Source organism: Saimiri boliviensis, chromosome 18 (assembly GCF_048565385.1).
Source record: "Saimiri boliviensis isolate mSaiBol1 chromosome 18, mSaiBol1.pri, whole genome shotgun sequence".
In the NCBI taxonomy this organism is placed as follows: domain Eukaryota; kingdom Metazoa; phylum Chordata; class Mammalia; order Primates; family Cebidae; genus Saimiri; species Saimiri boliviensis.
This window is the reverse complement of record NC_133466.1, coordinates 13,577,188-13,594,001: the sequence shown is the minus strand read 5'-3', so window position 1 is coordinate 13,594,001 and position 16,814 is coordinate 13,577,188. Positions and strand designations below refer to the sequence as shown.

General features: G+C 45.2%; 2 protein-coding genes across 2 annotated transcripts in view; one reads left to right on the top strand and one right to left on the bottom strand.

Annotated features, from left to right (window-relative positions):
* The window catches only part of LOC101053525 (L-lactate dehydrogenase B chain-like), a 32,190-nt gene extending 22,706 nt beyond the window's left edge, over positions 1 to 9,484 (bottom strand). Inside the window, 2 exon segments of the mRNA XM_039480598.2 lie at positions 8,344 to 8,437; positions 9,413 to 9,484. Coding sequence (XP_039336532.2) covers positions 8,344 to 8,437; positions 9,413 to 9,484 — 166 coding nt within the window.
* Positions 1 to 16,814, top strand: part of HUNK (hormonally up-regulated Neu-associated kinase) — a 254,317-nt gene that overhangs the window by 27,876 nt on the left and 209,627 nt on the right. The gene's annotated exons all lie outside the window — the stretch shown is intronic.

The following is a 16,814-nucleotide window of genomic DNA, read 5'->3' as shown; positions in this document are numbered from 1 at the left end:
AAGCCCTTGCACTTTTGCAACAGACAACACACATATGAATGTCCAGGAAGCAAGTTTTTTTTTTTTTTTTGAGTTGGTGTCTGGCTGTGTTGCCCAGGCTGGTGTGCAGTGGTGTGATCTCGGCTCACAGCCTCCTCCGCCTCCTGGGTTCAAGCAATTCTCTGCCTCAACCTCCCAAGTAGCTGCGATTACAGGAGCCCGCCACCATGCCTGGATATTTTTTTTGATATTTTTAGTAGAGATAGGGTTTCACCATCTTGGCCAGGCTGGTCTTGAACTCCTGACCTCGTGATCCACTCACCTTGGCCTCCCAAAGTGCTAGGATTACAGGCGTGAGCCACCGTGCCCAGCCCCTGGCAGCATTTTTGTTAGAGAAGAAATATGGAAATCAATTCAAAGTTTCATTGATCAGATGTAAAAGTATGAGATATGTTCATCCGATGGAGTGTGGTGCTAGAGAACAATGGAGATGAATGAACCAGAGCCAACACCTCGCCATGCGTGAATCTCTAGAACACCAAGTTGAATGAAGAAAGAAAGTCATGGAAAAACATGCACAGTATGATCCTATTTATACAATGTTCAGAAAGAGGCGAACTCAGCAGTATCTATGGGGAATATACAAATGCAGTTAAGCTATCAAAATAAACAAGAGAATGATGAGTATCTAAATCAGACTGGGTGGTTTCCTTTGAGGGGATGGGAGGGAGAGAGAACAGGGAGGGGCCTGCAAGGGCTTCTACTGCTTTGGTGATATTCAGGTTCCTAAACTGGATAATGGGTCCCAGAGGATTCATTTTATTATTACCCTGCAAACCTTGCATCTGACTACACAAACGCAGTGGCGCAATCTTGGCTCACTGCAACCTCCACTTCCCAGGTTCAAGCGATTCTCCTACCTCAGCCTCAGCTGCAACTATGGGTGTGTGCCACCATGCCCAACTAATTTTTTTTATTTTTAGTAGATGGGGTTTCACCATATTGGCCAGGCTGGTGTCGAACTCCTGACCTCATGATCTGCCTGCCTCGGCCTCCCAAAGTGCTGGGATTATAGGCATGAGCCACCGTGCCTGGCCCACAAAAGTATTCTTTACTTTACGTGACATATTTAGTAAGGAAAAAAATACACAAGTAAACCACCTCCGGGAAACCTTACCTTTTCCCACAGCACCTACGCTTCTCTGTCGAACTGGAAGCCCCTCCCAGTCTGGCAGCTCTGGCCTTCTAACATCAGCCAACACTAGTATTACATTGTGCCAGGAACTGTCCTACGTGCTTTATATCAAATTGCCATATTCAATCCTAACAACTCTGTAAGACAGGCACCATTATTATCCATGTTTTATACATGAGGAAGCTGAGGCCCAGAGAGGTGAAGTAACCAGTCCAAGTTCACGTGGCTAGTTCATGGCAGAGAGACTACAGTGACCTACATGGTCTGATGTAAGAGTAGGAATATTGCTGCTTTCCCCCGCCCCCTAGTTTTCCCCTTCTCTCTGGCTGTGCCTTTCTTCTTAGTATTTCACGCACATTTCCACCTTTCCTGCTCATACTTGCACGTGTCTGGTTCTCTTTATCAGAATGGTCTTTCTCAAGTATATGCCACAAAACATCACAACCTTGAGATCCTCTGCTTAAGCAATGGGAGTGCCACAGTCAGATAAATGGAGCGAATCCTGAAAAGTAAAACTCACTCTCAGAATATAACAATGGTCATCAGTGATTAGATGTTCTCTGGAGGCTAAGGAAGGATCTGTATTTGTGGCTGGCCAGAATGCCAAAGGGTAGGGCAGAGTAGTCTGTGGTCAATGCCAGCAGATGGGTTGTGGAGTATGATATGGGGAGTGACAGATCTGATGGGCATGAAGAGGATGCTGGGAGCACCGAGTGCCCAGCAGGTGGGCAGTCAGCCAGTAGACCTTGGGGAAGCCTGTGGAGAAGGACTCTGGTCCTTAGGAGAAAGGGGGGTAAACCAAGACAGCACCTGAGACCTACAGGGACATTGATATAAGCCCCTCTGGCTGAGACACGAACTCAGGCACAGAGAACACAGCAGCAGCCTGTTTATCCAACTGCGATCCAGAGGGGCTTGTGGCAGTGTTCCTTAATGGTGAGTCTGCTGGGTTACAGATAGCTCAATTCTGCATTGTGTGACAATTTCCTGACTATTGCAAGATATTTGGTATCCCTGGTTCCCACCCACTAAATGCTGGTAACCACCCTAAGTCATTTTATCAATCATTTTTCGATAGTACTGTAAGACATCTTCCAATGTCTCCCTAGGGGGTGGTAATGCTCCCAGGTGATACTGAATTATGACCAGCCTAAGGCTGGAATGGATCCTGGGACTAGGGGCAGCTATGAGCCTGGGAAATAAGCCCACCAGCCCTAGGAGCGAGCACATGTGTGTATAGATGGAGGCCTCATAGGTACAAGAGACACTGTGGTTTTGTTTGTTGTTTTGTTGTTGATACAATGGAACTTATTTTTCAATTATTTTGTGTAGTAGTTTATGCAGTGCTTCTTCCATTTTCTCAACCATCTTCCTTTTCTTCCTTTCCTACTCACAATATTACAATTTTTTCTTTTTCTTTTCTTTCTTTCTTTTTTTTTTAAGATGGAGTCTTGCTCTGTCACCTAGGCTGGAGTGTAGTGGCATGATCTCAGCTCACTGCAACTTCCACCTCCTGGGTTCAAGCGCTTCTCCTACCTCAGCTTCCTAAGTAGCTGGGATTACAGGTACCTGTCCCCACACACAGCTGATTTTTGTATTTTTAGTAGAGATGGGGTTTCACCATTTGGCCAGGATGGTCTTGAACTCTGGACCTCGTGTTCTATCTGCCTTGACCTCCCAAAGTGCTAGTATTACAGGCATGAGCCACTGCACCTGGCCTGTTTTTTCTTTTTCATGATAACTATCCTAGCTGAGATCCCTGTTGTGTCCATGGATGGTTGTGTCACCCTAAATGACTATTCTTTATCCTGTCCCTTCACTCTATCAGCTGCTGTACACATGCCTTCTGGAACATTCTTTCAAGCTCAGATCTCATCATGTGTGCCATCGTCCAATTAATGAGTTTTTTGGGGTCCCCACTGCCAGCCCAGTGAAGGCCAAACTTGGCTGGTTCTGAAGACCCTCAGCCAGTCTTGCTGGGTGGTTTTCAAGCTTTATGTCCCAGCTCTAGAATCTACAATTATCTTGGTTTCAAGTTGTTCCTTCCTGCTGCGACAAGTCCTAATGTGTGTGATGGATTATATTGTTTGCCGAGAACGACAGCAAGGAAAACTGAGCTGGCTCCCCAAGCAGAAAACTGCTCAGGGTGTTCTTTGTTTATGTATATCATACACCAGTTACCCTAAACACGGGGTATGTGACCCTGCCCTCATTGCTCCCTCGTGGAGAATGCTTTCTAGTTTGTTTTTGATCAGTAGTAAGCAGGTACCAGCTGCCTGCCTAGTTTATCTTTATTCTATGGGAAAACGCAGAACACCTGTTTGTTAATAATAATTACCTGTCCAGAGAGAATAAATACGTGGGTCAGAGTCTGCTTGAGGCTCTCAACTCAGAAGGCTGTTAGCCCTGATCCCACTTTGGTGTTCTATCTTTGTGTCTGTTTCTTAATTCCTTCAGCACCGCTGGGTTGGGGTCTCCACGACCGAGCTGGTCTTGGCACCTTCCCCTGGCACACCCTTGGCCATTTGCTTCCACAATCTCTAGATCATCAATGACCTATCCCTATCTTTCCCTTTATGCATCTCCGTCCTGTAATGACTGATTCAAATGGCACACTATCTATGAACCAGTAAAGCACACTGATAAATATGATAAGGTTTCTCAAAAAATTTTTAAAAAGTATTAAATCACTGATTTTACATGGTGTTCCTAAGGACAGACATTATAAAGATTTAGATGCTTCTCATCTACTTTTAGTGATGAAATGACATCCACATTGATGCAAGAACCATATCTAGATTTGGATAGTTAGCAGTGGAAAAAACTAAGTCTCAAATATGAAACCACTTTATTTCTTTCTCTCAATGTCATTTTCTTCAAAAATAAAATATTGAGTTTTCTAATATAAAGGTGGTGTTTTCTTCTGTTTTTTTTTTTTTTTTTTTTTTGAGACAGAGTTTCACTTGCTCTGTCACCCAGGCTGAAGTGCAGTGCTGTGATCATGGCTCACTGCAGCCTCGACTGCCTGGGTTGAATTGATCCTCCCACATCAGCCTCCTGAGTAGCTGGGATTACAGGGATATGCCACCATATCTGGCCAATTTTTTATTTTTGGTAGAGATGGAGGTCTTGGTATGTTGCCTTGGGGGGTCTCAAACTCCTGGGCTCAAATAATCCTTCTGCCTTGGGCTCCCAGAGTGTTGGGATTATAGGCATGAACCACCATGCTGGAGGTATTGTTAATTATAACAAGTTAGAGTATTTTTAAAATTTTTTGGTCATTATGTAAGAAATCTACCCCAAGAGCATTTTATAAAAGTTAAAGTCTGATTCAATACTTTCATACTGCTGAGCTGAAAACCTGAGTAATGGATAAACCCACTCTGAACAGCAGAGGGCTCTTATGTACGCAGAAAAGTCTACATCAGCTGACGTTTTTTAAAGCTCATCAGCACAGGTGTGCAAATCATATGTTTTCCCCTGTGTGCCTCTATAGGCATGAGTGTCAACAGGAGTTATGACTGTGCTCACAGCCACCCTCACTCGTATCTTTCATTTCCCAGTGTTTTTAGAAAGAGCGAAATGAGACAAACAGCCTGTGGGAAAGTATTGTAGCAACTCTAAACCAAGATGCAAATGGGAAATATTATTATTAATCAGTAAAAGAACAGAAGTAATAATAACTTCACAAGATTGCTGTAAGATGAATGAGCTAAGGCATACAGAAGTGTCTGTAAGCCTTAAGCTGCTGCACAAATGCTTCTTTTTCTTTTTCTTTTTTAACTGCAGCTTCAAACTCCTGGGCTCAAGTGATCCTCCCACTTCAACTGCCCAGGTAGCTAGGACCACAGGTATGTGCCACCACACCTGGTACAAATGCTTGTTGTTTGTTGCCTGCTTGCAAGGGGCTGTTAGTTCTGGGCTCTCTCTAGAATTCCAGAGCTGCATCTACAATGTTCTGCTTGGAATCCCTCCCTAATGCCTAACGGGCACCTCAAAATTAATGGAGCTGAAGCTGAACTCTTGATCTACTCCCTACCCCACCTCAAAAAGGAAAACAATCAGTTACACCCAACTGTTCAGGACACACATCAAATTTTTAATTCTGCCGTTTTTCTCATTTTGCTAAATCCAGAGTAAGTCTTGCCCACTTGCATTCTGAGGCACATCTCGACTCTGCCCTCTCTCTTCGTCCTCTATGCTTCTAGCTAGCATAAGGCTCCACAGTTGCTCATCTGGACTCCTGCCAAGAATCTCCCGATGGTTCTCTTCCTCCTCCAATCCCTTCCTCAAACGCAGCAGGGTGTTCTTTCAAAACAAATCACGTCATGCCACTCTCTTGCTTAAAACCCTCCCAAGTCTTCTCCACTGCACTTAAAATAAAAACCAAGATCCTCTCCTTGGCTTAGGAGGTCCCATCTGGTGAAGCCCTGTCCTACATTTGCAGACTCATCTCCTGCCATGCTCCTTCCTCTGAGCCACTCCAGCCCCTCTGTCCATGCTGTGGTCACAGTAGGCATGGATTCCTCTTCTTTTCCTTGCTGATGCATCCCATTCTTAGCTTAAATGTCACTTCTTCAGATAGGTCCTCCCTTCCTCCCCAATCTAAAGCAGTGATCCAGTCTCTCTTTCTTCATTCACCCTACCTGAACTCTATTCATTTCCCAGTAGTTGGTATCACACACCAACCACATCATGTCCTTAATAAAACATTTACATTCACATTCCAGCTAGTGACATCATTTCATCAATGAGATAATTGAGGTGGTATACCATACCTCCTTGGGATTACGAATACAAGAAAAGAATACAGAAAATGCTTTCAAAAAATAAGCAATAACATGTGTTATAACAGAGATAGCCACAACCTGTTAGTGTTCCTTCTCCACTCAGAGAATCAGTGACTTTAGGATGTTGGGGAAAAACACTGGGTCCGGTGGCTCACGTCTGTAATCCCAGCACTGTGGGAGACTAAGGTGGGAAGATCACCCAAGGTCAGGGGTTCGAGACTAGCCCCTGGCCAACATGGTGAAACCCTGTCTCTACCAAAAAATCCAAAAAAATAGCCAGGTATGCTGGCAGGCACTTGTAATCTCAGCTACTTGGGGGGCTGAGGCAGGAGAATCTCTTGAACCCAGGAGGAGGAGATTGCAGTGGGCAGAAATTGCACCATTGCACTCCAGCCTGGGCAACAAGAGTGAAACTCTGTCTAAAAAAAAAGAATATTGGGGAAAAGAATCCATGCAAAATATGACTCTACCACCACCACCACCGAATAAGTCTGTTCTCTGGTGCTAATTAAGACACACGTGAGACTGGGCAATTTATAAAGGAAAGAGGTTTAATTGACTCATAGTTCAGCATGGCGTGGGAGACCTCAGGAAACTTACAATCATGACAGAAGGGGAAGCAAACACATAGTGGCAGGAAGAAGTGCTGAGCAAAGGGGGAAAAGCCCCTTGCAAAACCATCAGATCTTGTGAGAACTCAGTCATTATCACGAGAACAGCAGCATGGGGATAACTGCCTTTATGATTCAATTATCTCCCACCGGGTCTCTCCCAGGACATGTGGGGATTATGGGAACTGTAATTCAAGAAGAGATTTGGGTTGGGACACAAAGCCAAATCATACCAACCTCTATGATCACCTGCCACTACCTCCACCAGCACCACCACCATCATCATCATCATTACCACCACCACTATCACTACCACATCCTCACCAGAGCAGCAGCCAAAACTTTTCTCCATTACCTCAGAAGGTCTTGGGGCAGCGGCTTTATTTTCCCCTTTCCTTCGGTAAATTCAGTCTTACCTGTCTCCTGCTTATTAACATCTCCACCAGGGGGCAGGCTGTGTAAGAAAAATTTGATACAAGAATTTTACTCTTTGAATTTTGGAGCTGCCACTGTGTGAATTCTTCCAGACTCTCCCTGACAGAAACCATACTTTATATATCTGCTCAGCAGTTCTATTTTTTAATTTCTCTGTCACAGAGAGTTCCTCTTGTTCCATGAAATATGTATGGTTTTGAATATTTGAACCTGATGTTTTCCTCTTTGCTCTAACTTCTGAAATGTTTTGCCAAATGTGGGAAAGTGGGGCTTGACGTGAGTCAGTTGCATTTTTTTTTTTCCCTGCCAAAAAGTGATTTCAATCTTCAGCTGCAGACATAGGCAAAAGATGTCTAGAGTAAGAGAGTTAACATTTCCGGGCCGGCAAACATGGTGGCATGCAGGCCACACTTCCCTCCTCTGCACTCACGATGGCATGGTTGATAGATGGTGGCAATTCCAAAAGCAGTTCTAGACACCTTCTCAACACACCACTTCAGTCAGCTTCTACAGATCAATGGCACTTGAGATAAAGCCAACTTGGTATTTCTGAGATGTTCTACCACAAATTCCTTCTATCACTTTCCATTGGAAGTATAGTGCTTGGGTCAGGGCATTCTATTTTAAGAAGAATATTTGTGCAGTGATGCTTAATGAGGGCACTTCTGCTCCCAGGGTGTTTTGCAAATCTGTGGGCATTTCTTAGTAATCACAGCCAGTGGGGACACACCTGGCACATAGTTGGTGGGAGACGGGATTTCTGATTCATCCTGCAAGGTGTGAGGTTTTCTCTCATGATGAAAACTTCTCTCCCAGCCTGCACTGGTTTTGAGTGTCTTGTTGGTCATGTACATAGGTGAAAAACCTGTTGATAATAATCTAATGCTAGACTTGAACTCTATTTTGTATATAATACAAATTATTTCCCTATGCTTTTAATACAGAATTTCCCAGTTGTATAACTGTCATATAAATTGAAATCTTGTACTCTGTTTTGTAGAAACCTGACTAAGAGTTGCTTACCATATTTTTTTTTTGAGATGGAGTCTCACTCTTGTCCCCCAGGCTAGGGTGCAATGGCACGATCTTGGCTCATTGCAACCTCTGCCTCCTGGGTTCAAGCCATTCTCCTGCCTCAGCCTCCTGAGGAGCTGGGATTACAAGTGCCTGCCACCACACCTGGATAATTTTAGTATTTTTTTAGTAGAGACAGGGTTTCACCATGTTGGCCAGGCTGGTCTCGAACTCCTGACCTCAGGTGATCCGCCCCCTGCAGCCTCCCAAAGTGCTGGGATTACAGGTGTGAGCCACTGAGCTCGGCTGAGCTGCTTACCATTTCTGAAAATTGCCTCACCCATGACAGCACTGCCCATAGGATCTGAGTTGCCGAAGCAGCACACGGGGTTCAGCGTGTGCGTGTAGCGGTCCTGTTCACAGGGATTTTACGTGCAAGCCACGCATCTGACTTCTTACTGACATCTTTTATTTTGGTCAGGCTTGGGGATTTACAGGGATGTGTGGTGGTCATGCTATTTACGGATTCTATTTCAGGACAATAAAATAGGTGGTTCCAATATTTGGTCTAGAGAGTCCACTAGGCCGCGTGTGGTGGCTCCCGCCTATAATCCCAGCAGTTTGGGAGGCCGAGGCAGGTGGATCACCTGAGGTCAGGAGTTCGAGACCAGCCTGGCCAACATGGTGAAACCCCATCTCTACTAAAAATACAAAAAAATTAGCCAGGTGTGGTGGCAGGTGCCTGTAATCCCAGCTACTCAGGAGGCTGAGGCAGGAGAATCGCTTGAACCTGGTAGACAGAGGTTTCGGTGAGTTGAGATCACGCCACTGCACTCCAGCCTGGGCAACAAGAGCGAAACTCTGTCTGAAGGGAAAAAAAGAAGGAATAAAGAGAGTCCACTAGATAGAGACAAACAGTAGCTTTTCTTATCTCTGTTGAAGAAGGGGGTACAGACATTCTATGCTGGCCTCGTGTAAAATGCTAAGCTGGGTGGATGTGCATGAGTGAGTGTGTGTGTTTAGTGTTTTAGTTTTTTTTTTTTTTTTTTTTTGAGACAGAGTCTTGCTCTGTCACTCAGGGTGGAGTGTAGTGGCGCAATCCAAGCTCACTGCAACCTATACCTCCCAGGTTCCATTAATTCTCATGTCTCAGCCTCCTGAGTAGCTGGAATTACAGGCATGCGCCACCATGCCTGGCTAATTTTTTTGTATGTTTAGTAGAGTTGGGGGTTTCACCATGTTGGCCAGGCTGGTCTTGAATTCCTGACCTCAAGTGATCTGCTGGCCTCGGCCTCTCAAATTGCTGGGATTATTGTGCCCGGCCTCAGTTTTTTTTTTTTTTTTTTTTTTTTTTTTAAAATAGTGGTAACTGACTTAGGCTGACCCACTTCCACTCTTTCCAGATCCAAGAAATGCCAAAAGCGCAGATTTCGGGGAGACACATCATTTAGAAGAGGCATTGCTCTCGTTCATGTGCCATGTAAGATTCACTGATACATGTTGGATCCAAGGAACCAATGGCCCTTCATTTCTATCATTCTCTAAGAATTTTGGGTCTTCAAATCACTTTTAAGTTATGACCTGTAAGAAGAGATTTAGAAATGGCATCTTTTGGCCGAGTGTGGTAGTTCATGCCTGTAATCTCAGCACTGTGGTAGGCTGATGTAGGGGGACCTCTAGAAGCCAGGAGTTCAAGACTAGCCTGGAAAACATCAAGACCCCATCTCCAAAATTTGTTTTTGAGACAGAGTATTGCTCTGTCACCCAGGTTGGAGTGCAGTGGCGCGATCTTGGCTCACTGCAACCTCCACCTCCCAAGTTCAAGCGATTCTCCTGCTTCAGCCTCCTGAGTAGCTGGGATTATAGGCATGAGTAATTTTTGTATTTTTAGTAGAGATGGGGTTTCACCATGTTGGTTAGGCTGGTCTTGAATTCCTGACCTTATGATCTGCCTGCCTCAGCCACCAGGCCCGACCTCCCATCTCTAAAATTAAAAAAAAAAAAAAAAAAAAAACAATTTGCTGAAGATGGTGGCACACACCTGTAGTCCCAGCTACTTTGGAGGCTGAGGCAGGAGGGAGACTAAGGCAGGGGACTGCTTGAGTCCAGGAGTTCAAGGTTACAGTGAGCCATGATTGCACCACTGAACCCTTAAGGGTATCAAAAAACAAGTCATCCCTTAAGGTATAAAAAATCTGGAAACAGCATTCTTTTTTGACACAGCAACCTCCTAAGTATTTACTCTGAAAAAATATTGGGAAAATGTGCAAAGATGAATAAATAGTTTGCATTACCAGTGAAGAAACAGGAAGAAAAATTTAGCTGTTGAGCAATAGATCACTGATGAAGTGAATTAGTTAAATTTATTTATTTTTGAGATGGAGTCTCGCTCTGTCACCCAGGCTGGAGTGCAATGGTGCGATTTCAGCTCACTGCAACCTCCGCCTCCTGGGTTCAAGCCATTCTCCTGCCTCAGCCTCCTGAGGAGCTGGGGTTACAGGTGCCTGCCACCACGCCCAGCTAATTTTTGTATTTTTTTAGTAGAGATGGGGTTTCACCATGTTGGCTAGGCTGGTCTGGAACTCCTGACCTCAGGTGATCCAGTCTATATGTTTGCTGTATTCATTTGCTAGGATGTCTGTCAAAAAGTACCAGAGACTGGGCAGCTTAACCAACAAAAGGTCATTTTCTTATGATTCCACAGGCTGAAAGTTGGAGCTCAAGGTGTAAGCTTGGTGGGTTTCTTCTGAGGCTTCTCTGTTTGACCTGTAGATGGCTGCCTTCTTCACGTGTCGACACCACCTTCCTCGTGCGTGTTCTGATCTGCTCCTAAAATGACAATTGTAACATTGAATTAGGTCCCACCCGGATGACCTGATTATTTAACTTAATGACCTGTTTAAGAACCCACCTCCAAGTCCAGTTACCTTCTGAGGTACTCGGGATTGGGACCTATACATATGAATTTTAGGGAGGATTCAATTCTGCCCCTACTTTTGCCTTCTAAATAAAATAAGGAAGGTTTGTCCAGGTGTGGTTCACACCTGTAATTCCAGCACTTTGGGAGGCCGAGGTAGGCGGATCACAAGGTCAAGAGATCAAGACCATCCTGGCCAACATGGTGAAACCCCATTTTTGAAAACCCAAAAATACAAAAAATTACTTGGGCATGATGGTCCACACCTGTAGTCCCAGCTACTTGGGAGGCTGAGGCAGGAGAATCACTTGAACCTGGAAGGTGAGGTGGAAGTGCAGTGAGCCGAGATCGCACCACTGCACTCCAGCCTGGCAACACAGCTAGACTTCGTCTCAAAATAAAAAAAAATAAGGAAGTCTTGTAGTTTTCACAGGAAACACCTCTGTTAATAAATATTATCATGACATGATCATACTAATAATTATTTTATAGCAGCAGTTCCAAACCTTTTTGGCACCAGGGACTTATTTCATGGAAGATAAGTTTTCCTCAGACTGGGGGTAGGGAGTGGTTCCAGGATGATTCCAGAACATTCCATTTATTATGCACTCTATTTCTTCATATCATGAAATAATTATATAACTCACCATAATGTAGAATCAGTGGGAACCCTGAGCTTGTTTACCTGCAACTGGATGGTCCCATCTGGGGTGATGGGAGACAGTGACAGATCATCAGGCATTAGATTTTCATAAGGAGTGGCAATCTAGATTCCCTCGCATGTGCAGTTCACGATAGGGTTTGTGCTCCTGTGAGAATCTAATGCTACCGCTGATCTGACAGTAGGTGGAGATCAGGTATTAATGGGGAGCGGCTGTAAATACAGATGAAGCTTTTCTAACTCTCCCTCTGCTCTTCTGCTGTGCAGCCCAGTTCCTAGCAGGTCTCAGACTGGTACTGGTCTGTGACCCTGTGGTTGAGGACCCCTGTTTTATAGCTTAATAAGAGCTATTTTATACATTTGAACATAGATACTCAAAATGTCTCTGTTGATATGAAGAAGACTCAAATGCATACCTACAAAGTGGTCTTCCTTCCCCAGCAGATTCATGGCTTGCAGTATTTGAACTGAGTCATGCTTCTTTTTAAAAAAGTATGAGTATTATTTTCCTTTTTGTATTCACATCTCAGCAGCAGAAGGAAGAGTCACGCCTTCTTAATTTGAGGTCAGCAGTCAGTCAATCCACGTTTACTGGACACCCACAGGGTATGGCACATTTTACTAGATGTGGGGGCGAACTAAAAATAAATAGAAGCTTAACTCATGGCCTAAAGGAGATTTTAATTTCCTGGAAACACAGAACACTCCTGCTGAACACAAATACACTAATAATAAGGAAACATTTCATGTGGGATTTAGAGATAAGCAGTCTAACTTATTTTGTGAAGGGTGATACATTTTGTAATTAAGTTACCGCAGAGTAATGGGAAGGCCAGGACGGGCCCTCAGGCCTCTTAATTGCCTATGGAACTTTTCCTGTCAGGTCACCCTGCCACCAACCGTAACCAGCCCCATCAACTGCAGTACAAATGTGTGCCCTAAATATTGAGGGGGAGTTGAAGTAAAGAAAACAAAATCAGATTTTTTTTTTTTTTCAGAAGAAGTCTCACTATTTTGCCCTGGCTGATGTGCAGTGGCATGATCTTGGCTCATTGCAACCTCCACATCCCAGATTCAAGTGATTCTCCTGCCTCAGCCTCTTGAGTAGCTGGGATTATAGGGATGCACCACTATGCCTAGCTAATTTTTAAATTTTTTGTAGAGACGAGGTTTCACTGTGTTGGTCAGCCTGGTTTCAAATGCCTGACCTCAACCTGGACCTCCAAAAGTGCTGGGATTGCAGGCGTGATCCACCATGCCCCGCAAAATCAGATCTTGGTATCATGAAAAGCATATCAAATGCGTTTTGGAGAAAAGGAGAAACATGGATTAAAAGGAAAGATCAGGGAGTGGGAGCTAAGAGCTGGTCTAAGAGTTGGCTGCATAGAGTGGTACAGAAAGCCAGGAGCTCCTCTCAAACCAATGGAGGGAGGGGGTTAAGGGCTGTGGGAGGCAGGAGAGGTTCTTCTGTGGGAAAGGACAGGTCTGTATGAGCTGAGGGAAGGGGCTGCCTAGAGTTGTCACAGGACGGGGGCCGGCACAGGGAGGCAGAGGTGAGCCTGGCAGAAGCTGGGGTGGCAGAGACCCCTCCCCATTCCATAGCTTCTTTCATTGCAACTTATTTCTTAGTTCACTTAGTAGAAAGTCAGTCTTTTCTTGGGGAAAGTCTATGGGTATTATTCCATAAAATCCGGAGCAGTGGAGTGGATTCGTTTTGACATACATGTGACTACGTGTGTAAGCATGTGTGCGTGACTGTGTGAGCATGTGGGTGGATGGGAATATGCGTGTATGTGAGTGTGACTGCATAGTATGTGAGATACACATGTGTACGTGTTTGTGTGTGCTATATGTGAGTCAGTGTATAGGTACATTGCCCCTAGAGGTCACTGTTTTTGTTTCCTCTTCCCACTGTGACAAAATTACCATGCATTTAGTGGCTTGAACCAACACACATTTATTATCTTAAGAGTTCTGGAGGTCAGAAGCTGAAATCAGCCTCACTGGGCTAAAATCAAGATGTGAGTAGGGCTGCATTCTTTCTGGAGGTGCTAGAGGAGAACCGGCACCTTGCCTGTGGCACCTTCTCCATCTCCAAAGCCAGCAAGTGAAACCTTTCTCATCTTGAGTCCTCTGACCTGCTCCTCTGTCTCTCTCTCCTGCTTTTAGGAGCCTTGTGATTACACTGGGGCTGCCTGAACAACGCAGTAGAATCTCTTTCTCTTAAGGTCGACTGATTAGCAACCTTAATTCCACCTGCAGCCTTCATGTCCACATAACCCAACATATTCACAGATTCTGGTGATTAGGAGGGTGACATTGTTCTGCCCACCACAGTTACCACCATAATCTACTTTCATAAAGCAGAAATGCCTCTTTCCCCTTTCTCCAAATGTTGAAAGGCCTTGGAGGGGCAGTGGGCCCAGGCCTGGAGAAGCCGGTGTAGTCTGCAAATGCACCCCAGGGGATTCTGAGTCAGTCTCACTCTCATTGTGATCCACTGGTTTAAATGTTAGCTTGAAACAGCATTTATCTTTTCACAAATAGCAATGACAGGAAGCTCTTTCGCCGCAATTTAACCCATTCATTTGTATTCACCACGAAATGGAGAGCCCAGCTGGTGAAATGACTTACCCAAGGTCTCCCAGCTTGTGGAGTTATAGCTAGGCCACCTACCAACACCCTCAAAACGCCATCCACCGCTCTTCCTATGGTTAGACTCTTCAATGTCACAAGACTATTTCCCTGCCTTTTCTAACCAAGAGAGATGTGGTTTTTGACCTTCAGAAGGCTTTAATTCTCTGAGGTAACAAAGTATATCTGTCGTGTGTGCATGTGTCTGAAAAACAATCACAATAATTAGATAAGATCCTTACATGGTTTAGTTGCCTTTGCTGCCGGAGGCACATAATGGGTTGAGGAGGTGAGGCTCAACATGAATCTGCCTGGCATTCAATCTGGAGTGCTGTGGTATCAAGAAGATGCAGGTAACTTGGAAGAGGTTTACAGGAGATCAGCTAAAATGGTGAAACGAGGGAAGACTGAAGCAGCTAAGGAGGAAACGCTTCATTAGGCAGCTGGCTGGCTGGAAGAAAGCAGGCTGCAGGCTTTCCACAAATGTTTGCAAAGAGGGGACTTAATTACTTTCGCATTCTGGTGGGTCTAAGAAAATACGCTGAGTGTAGACACAAAGAAAGAAAACTACTTTGTGCCAACGCTGAGGGCAGCCAGTCATTTTACCTTAACTCTGTTGACCTCAGCTTGGAGACATTCTGTTTTTCACTCTGGCTGGCAGCTAGGATGATCCGTCTAAGAAAGACACAATTGTTTGCAGGATAAGGGAGGGTTCATGGTGCTCGCAGGTTGGGCCTCAGCACTGGGAGTTGCCAAATTAGTCATGGGGAAGGCAAATCTGTGTCTCTGAGTCCATCAAGTGGTTCCATTTCTACCTCCATGGCCACTTTGCATATGATTCCATCAAACAGTCAGTGGGGTGGCTGGGAAGGAGGTTGACTGATATCTACAAGGCTGATAATTTTGTTCACTGACTTATTCATTACGTTTCCCACTGTGAAGTAAGGGTCTTCGGGAGAGAGTACACTTTTGGGAAACTTTTCTAGATGCCCATCCACATACCTCGTCAAACCCCCCTGTGGCTAATTCTCCAATCTTGTTCCTTCCACGTTCATGACCAGCTATCCAAACATCAGCCACAACCTGCAGCCCAAGAATCTGATGATGCTTTTTATCTCAAGTTCTCTCACTGTCCAGCAAGAGTGGCCAACACAGTGTTCCACTCAAGCTTCCATCCTCTGGGAGGAGTTCCCTTTACCCACAGCCTTTAGGGCCATTCGAGAGTGGGGATATAGAGCCAGTTGTTTACTTCTGGTTGGAGCCAGCAGATGAAGCAGATCCATCTGAGGCCATGCTTGGCTTTGAGCTGACATAGAGAACGCCCCATGAGGCTGTAGGTGTGAGTGGAGAGGACGGCAGAGTAGCAGGGGTGAGGCTGCTGCTCATGGAGCAACTTGTGTCATCGCAGTCTGCTCAAGCACCCGCCTGACTATCCCTCTGCCACCGCTGATGGAGCTCTGTGGCTCACACCAGACTTTTGCTAGGGCAGAAAAACTGACCACTTCAACAGGAGCAATCCAGATCATGTGGACGCTTGGCATTCAACGATGCCGCCAACATTGTTGAACTGCTGGGCTGGGAGCCAGTCTTTTTTTTTTTTTTTTCCACACAGAGTCTCTCTGCTGCCCAGGTTGGAGTGCAATGGTGTGATCCCTGCTCACTGCAACCTCCACCTCCCAGGTTCAAGCAATTCTCCTGTTTCAGTCTCCCAAGCAGCTACGACTACTATACCCAGCTAATTTCTGTATTTTTAGTAGAGACAACCTCCACCTCCCAGATTTAAGCGATTCTCCTGTTTCAGTCTCCCAAGCAGCTACGACTACTATACCCAGCTAATTTCTGTATTTTTAGTAGAGACAACCTCCACCTCCCAGGTTTAAGCAATTCTCCTGCCTCAGCCTCCTGAGTAGCTGTGATTAATTTCTGGTCCCCGCCACCATGCCCAGCTAATTGTTTTGTATTTTTAGTAGAGACGGAATTTCACCATATTGGTCAGGCTGGTCTCAAACTCCTGTCTCAGGCGATCTACCCGCTTTGGCCTCCCAGAGTGCTTGGATTACAGGCGTTAGCCACCGTGCCTGGCCCAGGATCCAGTCTCACTACAATAGTTTGCACCACCAGCAAGGATTCACTGTCATCCCCACTTGCCTGTATCACTTGGTCTTAAAGCAAAGTGCGTTATGATTATATGAGGCCCGAGCAACCTAGGATTGCATGCCTATGCCTGACTGTGAGGGTAGCTGGGAAAGAAAATATCTGGTGTTTTTAGCCTCTGTAGTGTGTGGGTAGACAAGCTTTATAAAAACAAATTTTCTCTGGGCTGGGCGCAGTGGCTCACGCCTGTAATCCCAGCACTTTGCGAGGTTGTGGGGGCGGATCATGAGGTCAGGAGATGGAGACCATCCTGGCTAACACAGTGAAACCCTGTCTCTACTAAAAATACAAAAAATTAGCTAGACATGGTGGTACGCATCTATAGTCCCAGCTACTCGGGAGGCTGAGGCAGGAGAATCACTTGATCCTGCGAGGTGGACGTTGCAGTGAGCTGAGATGATACCACTGCACTCCAGCTTGAGCA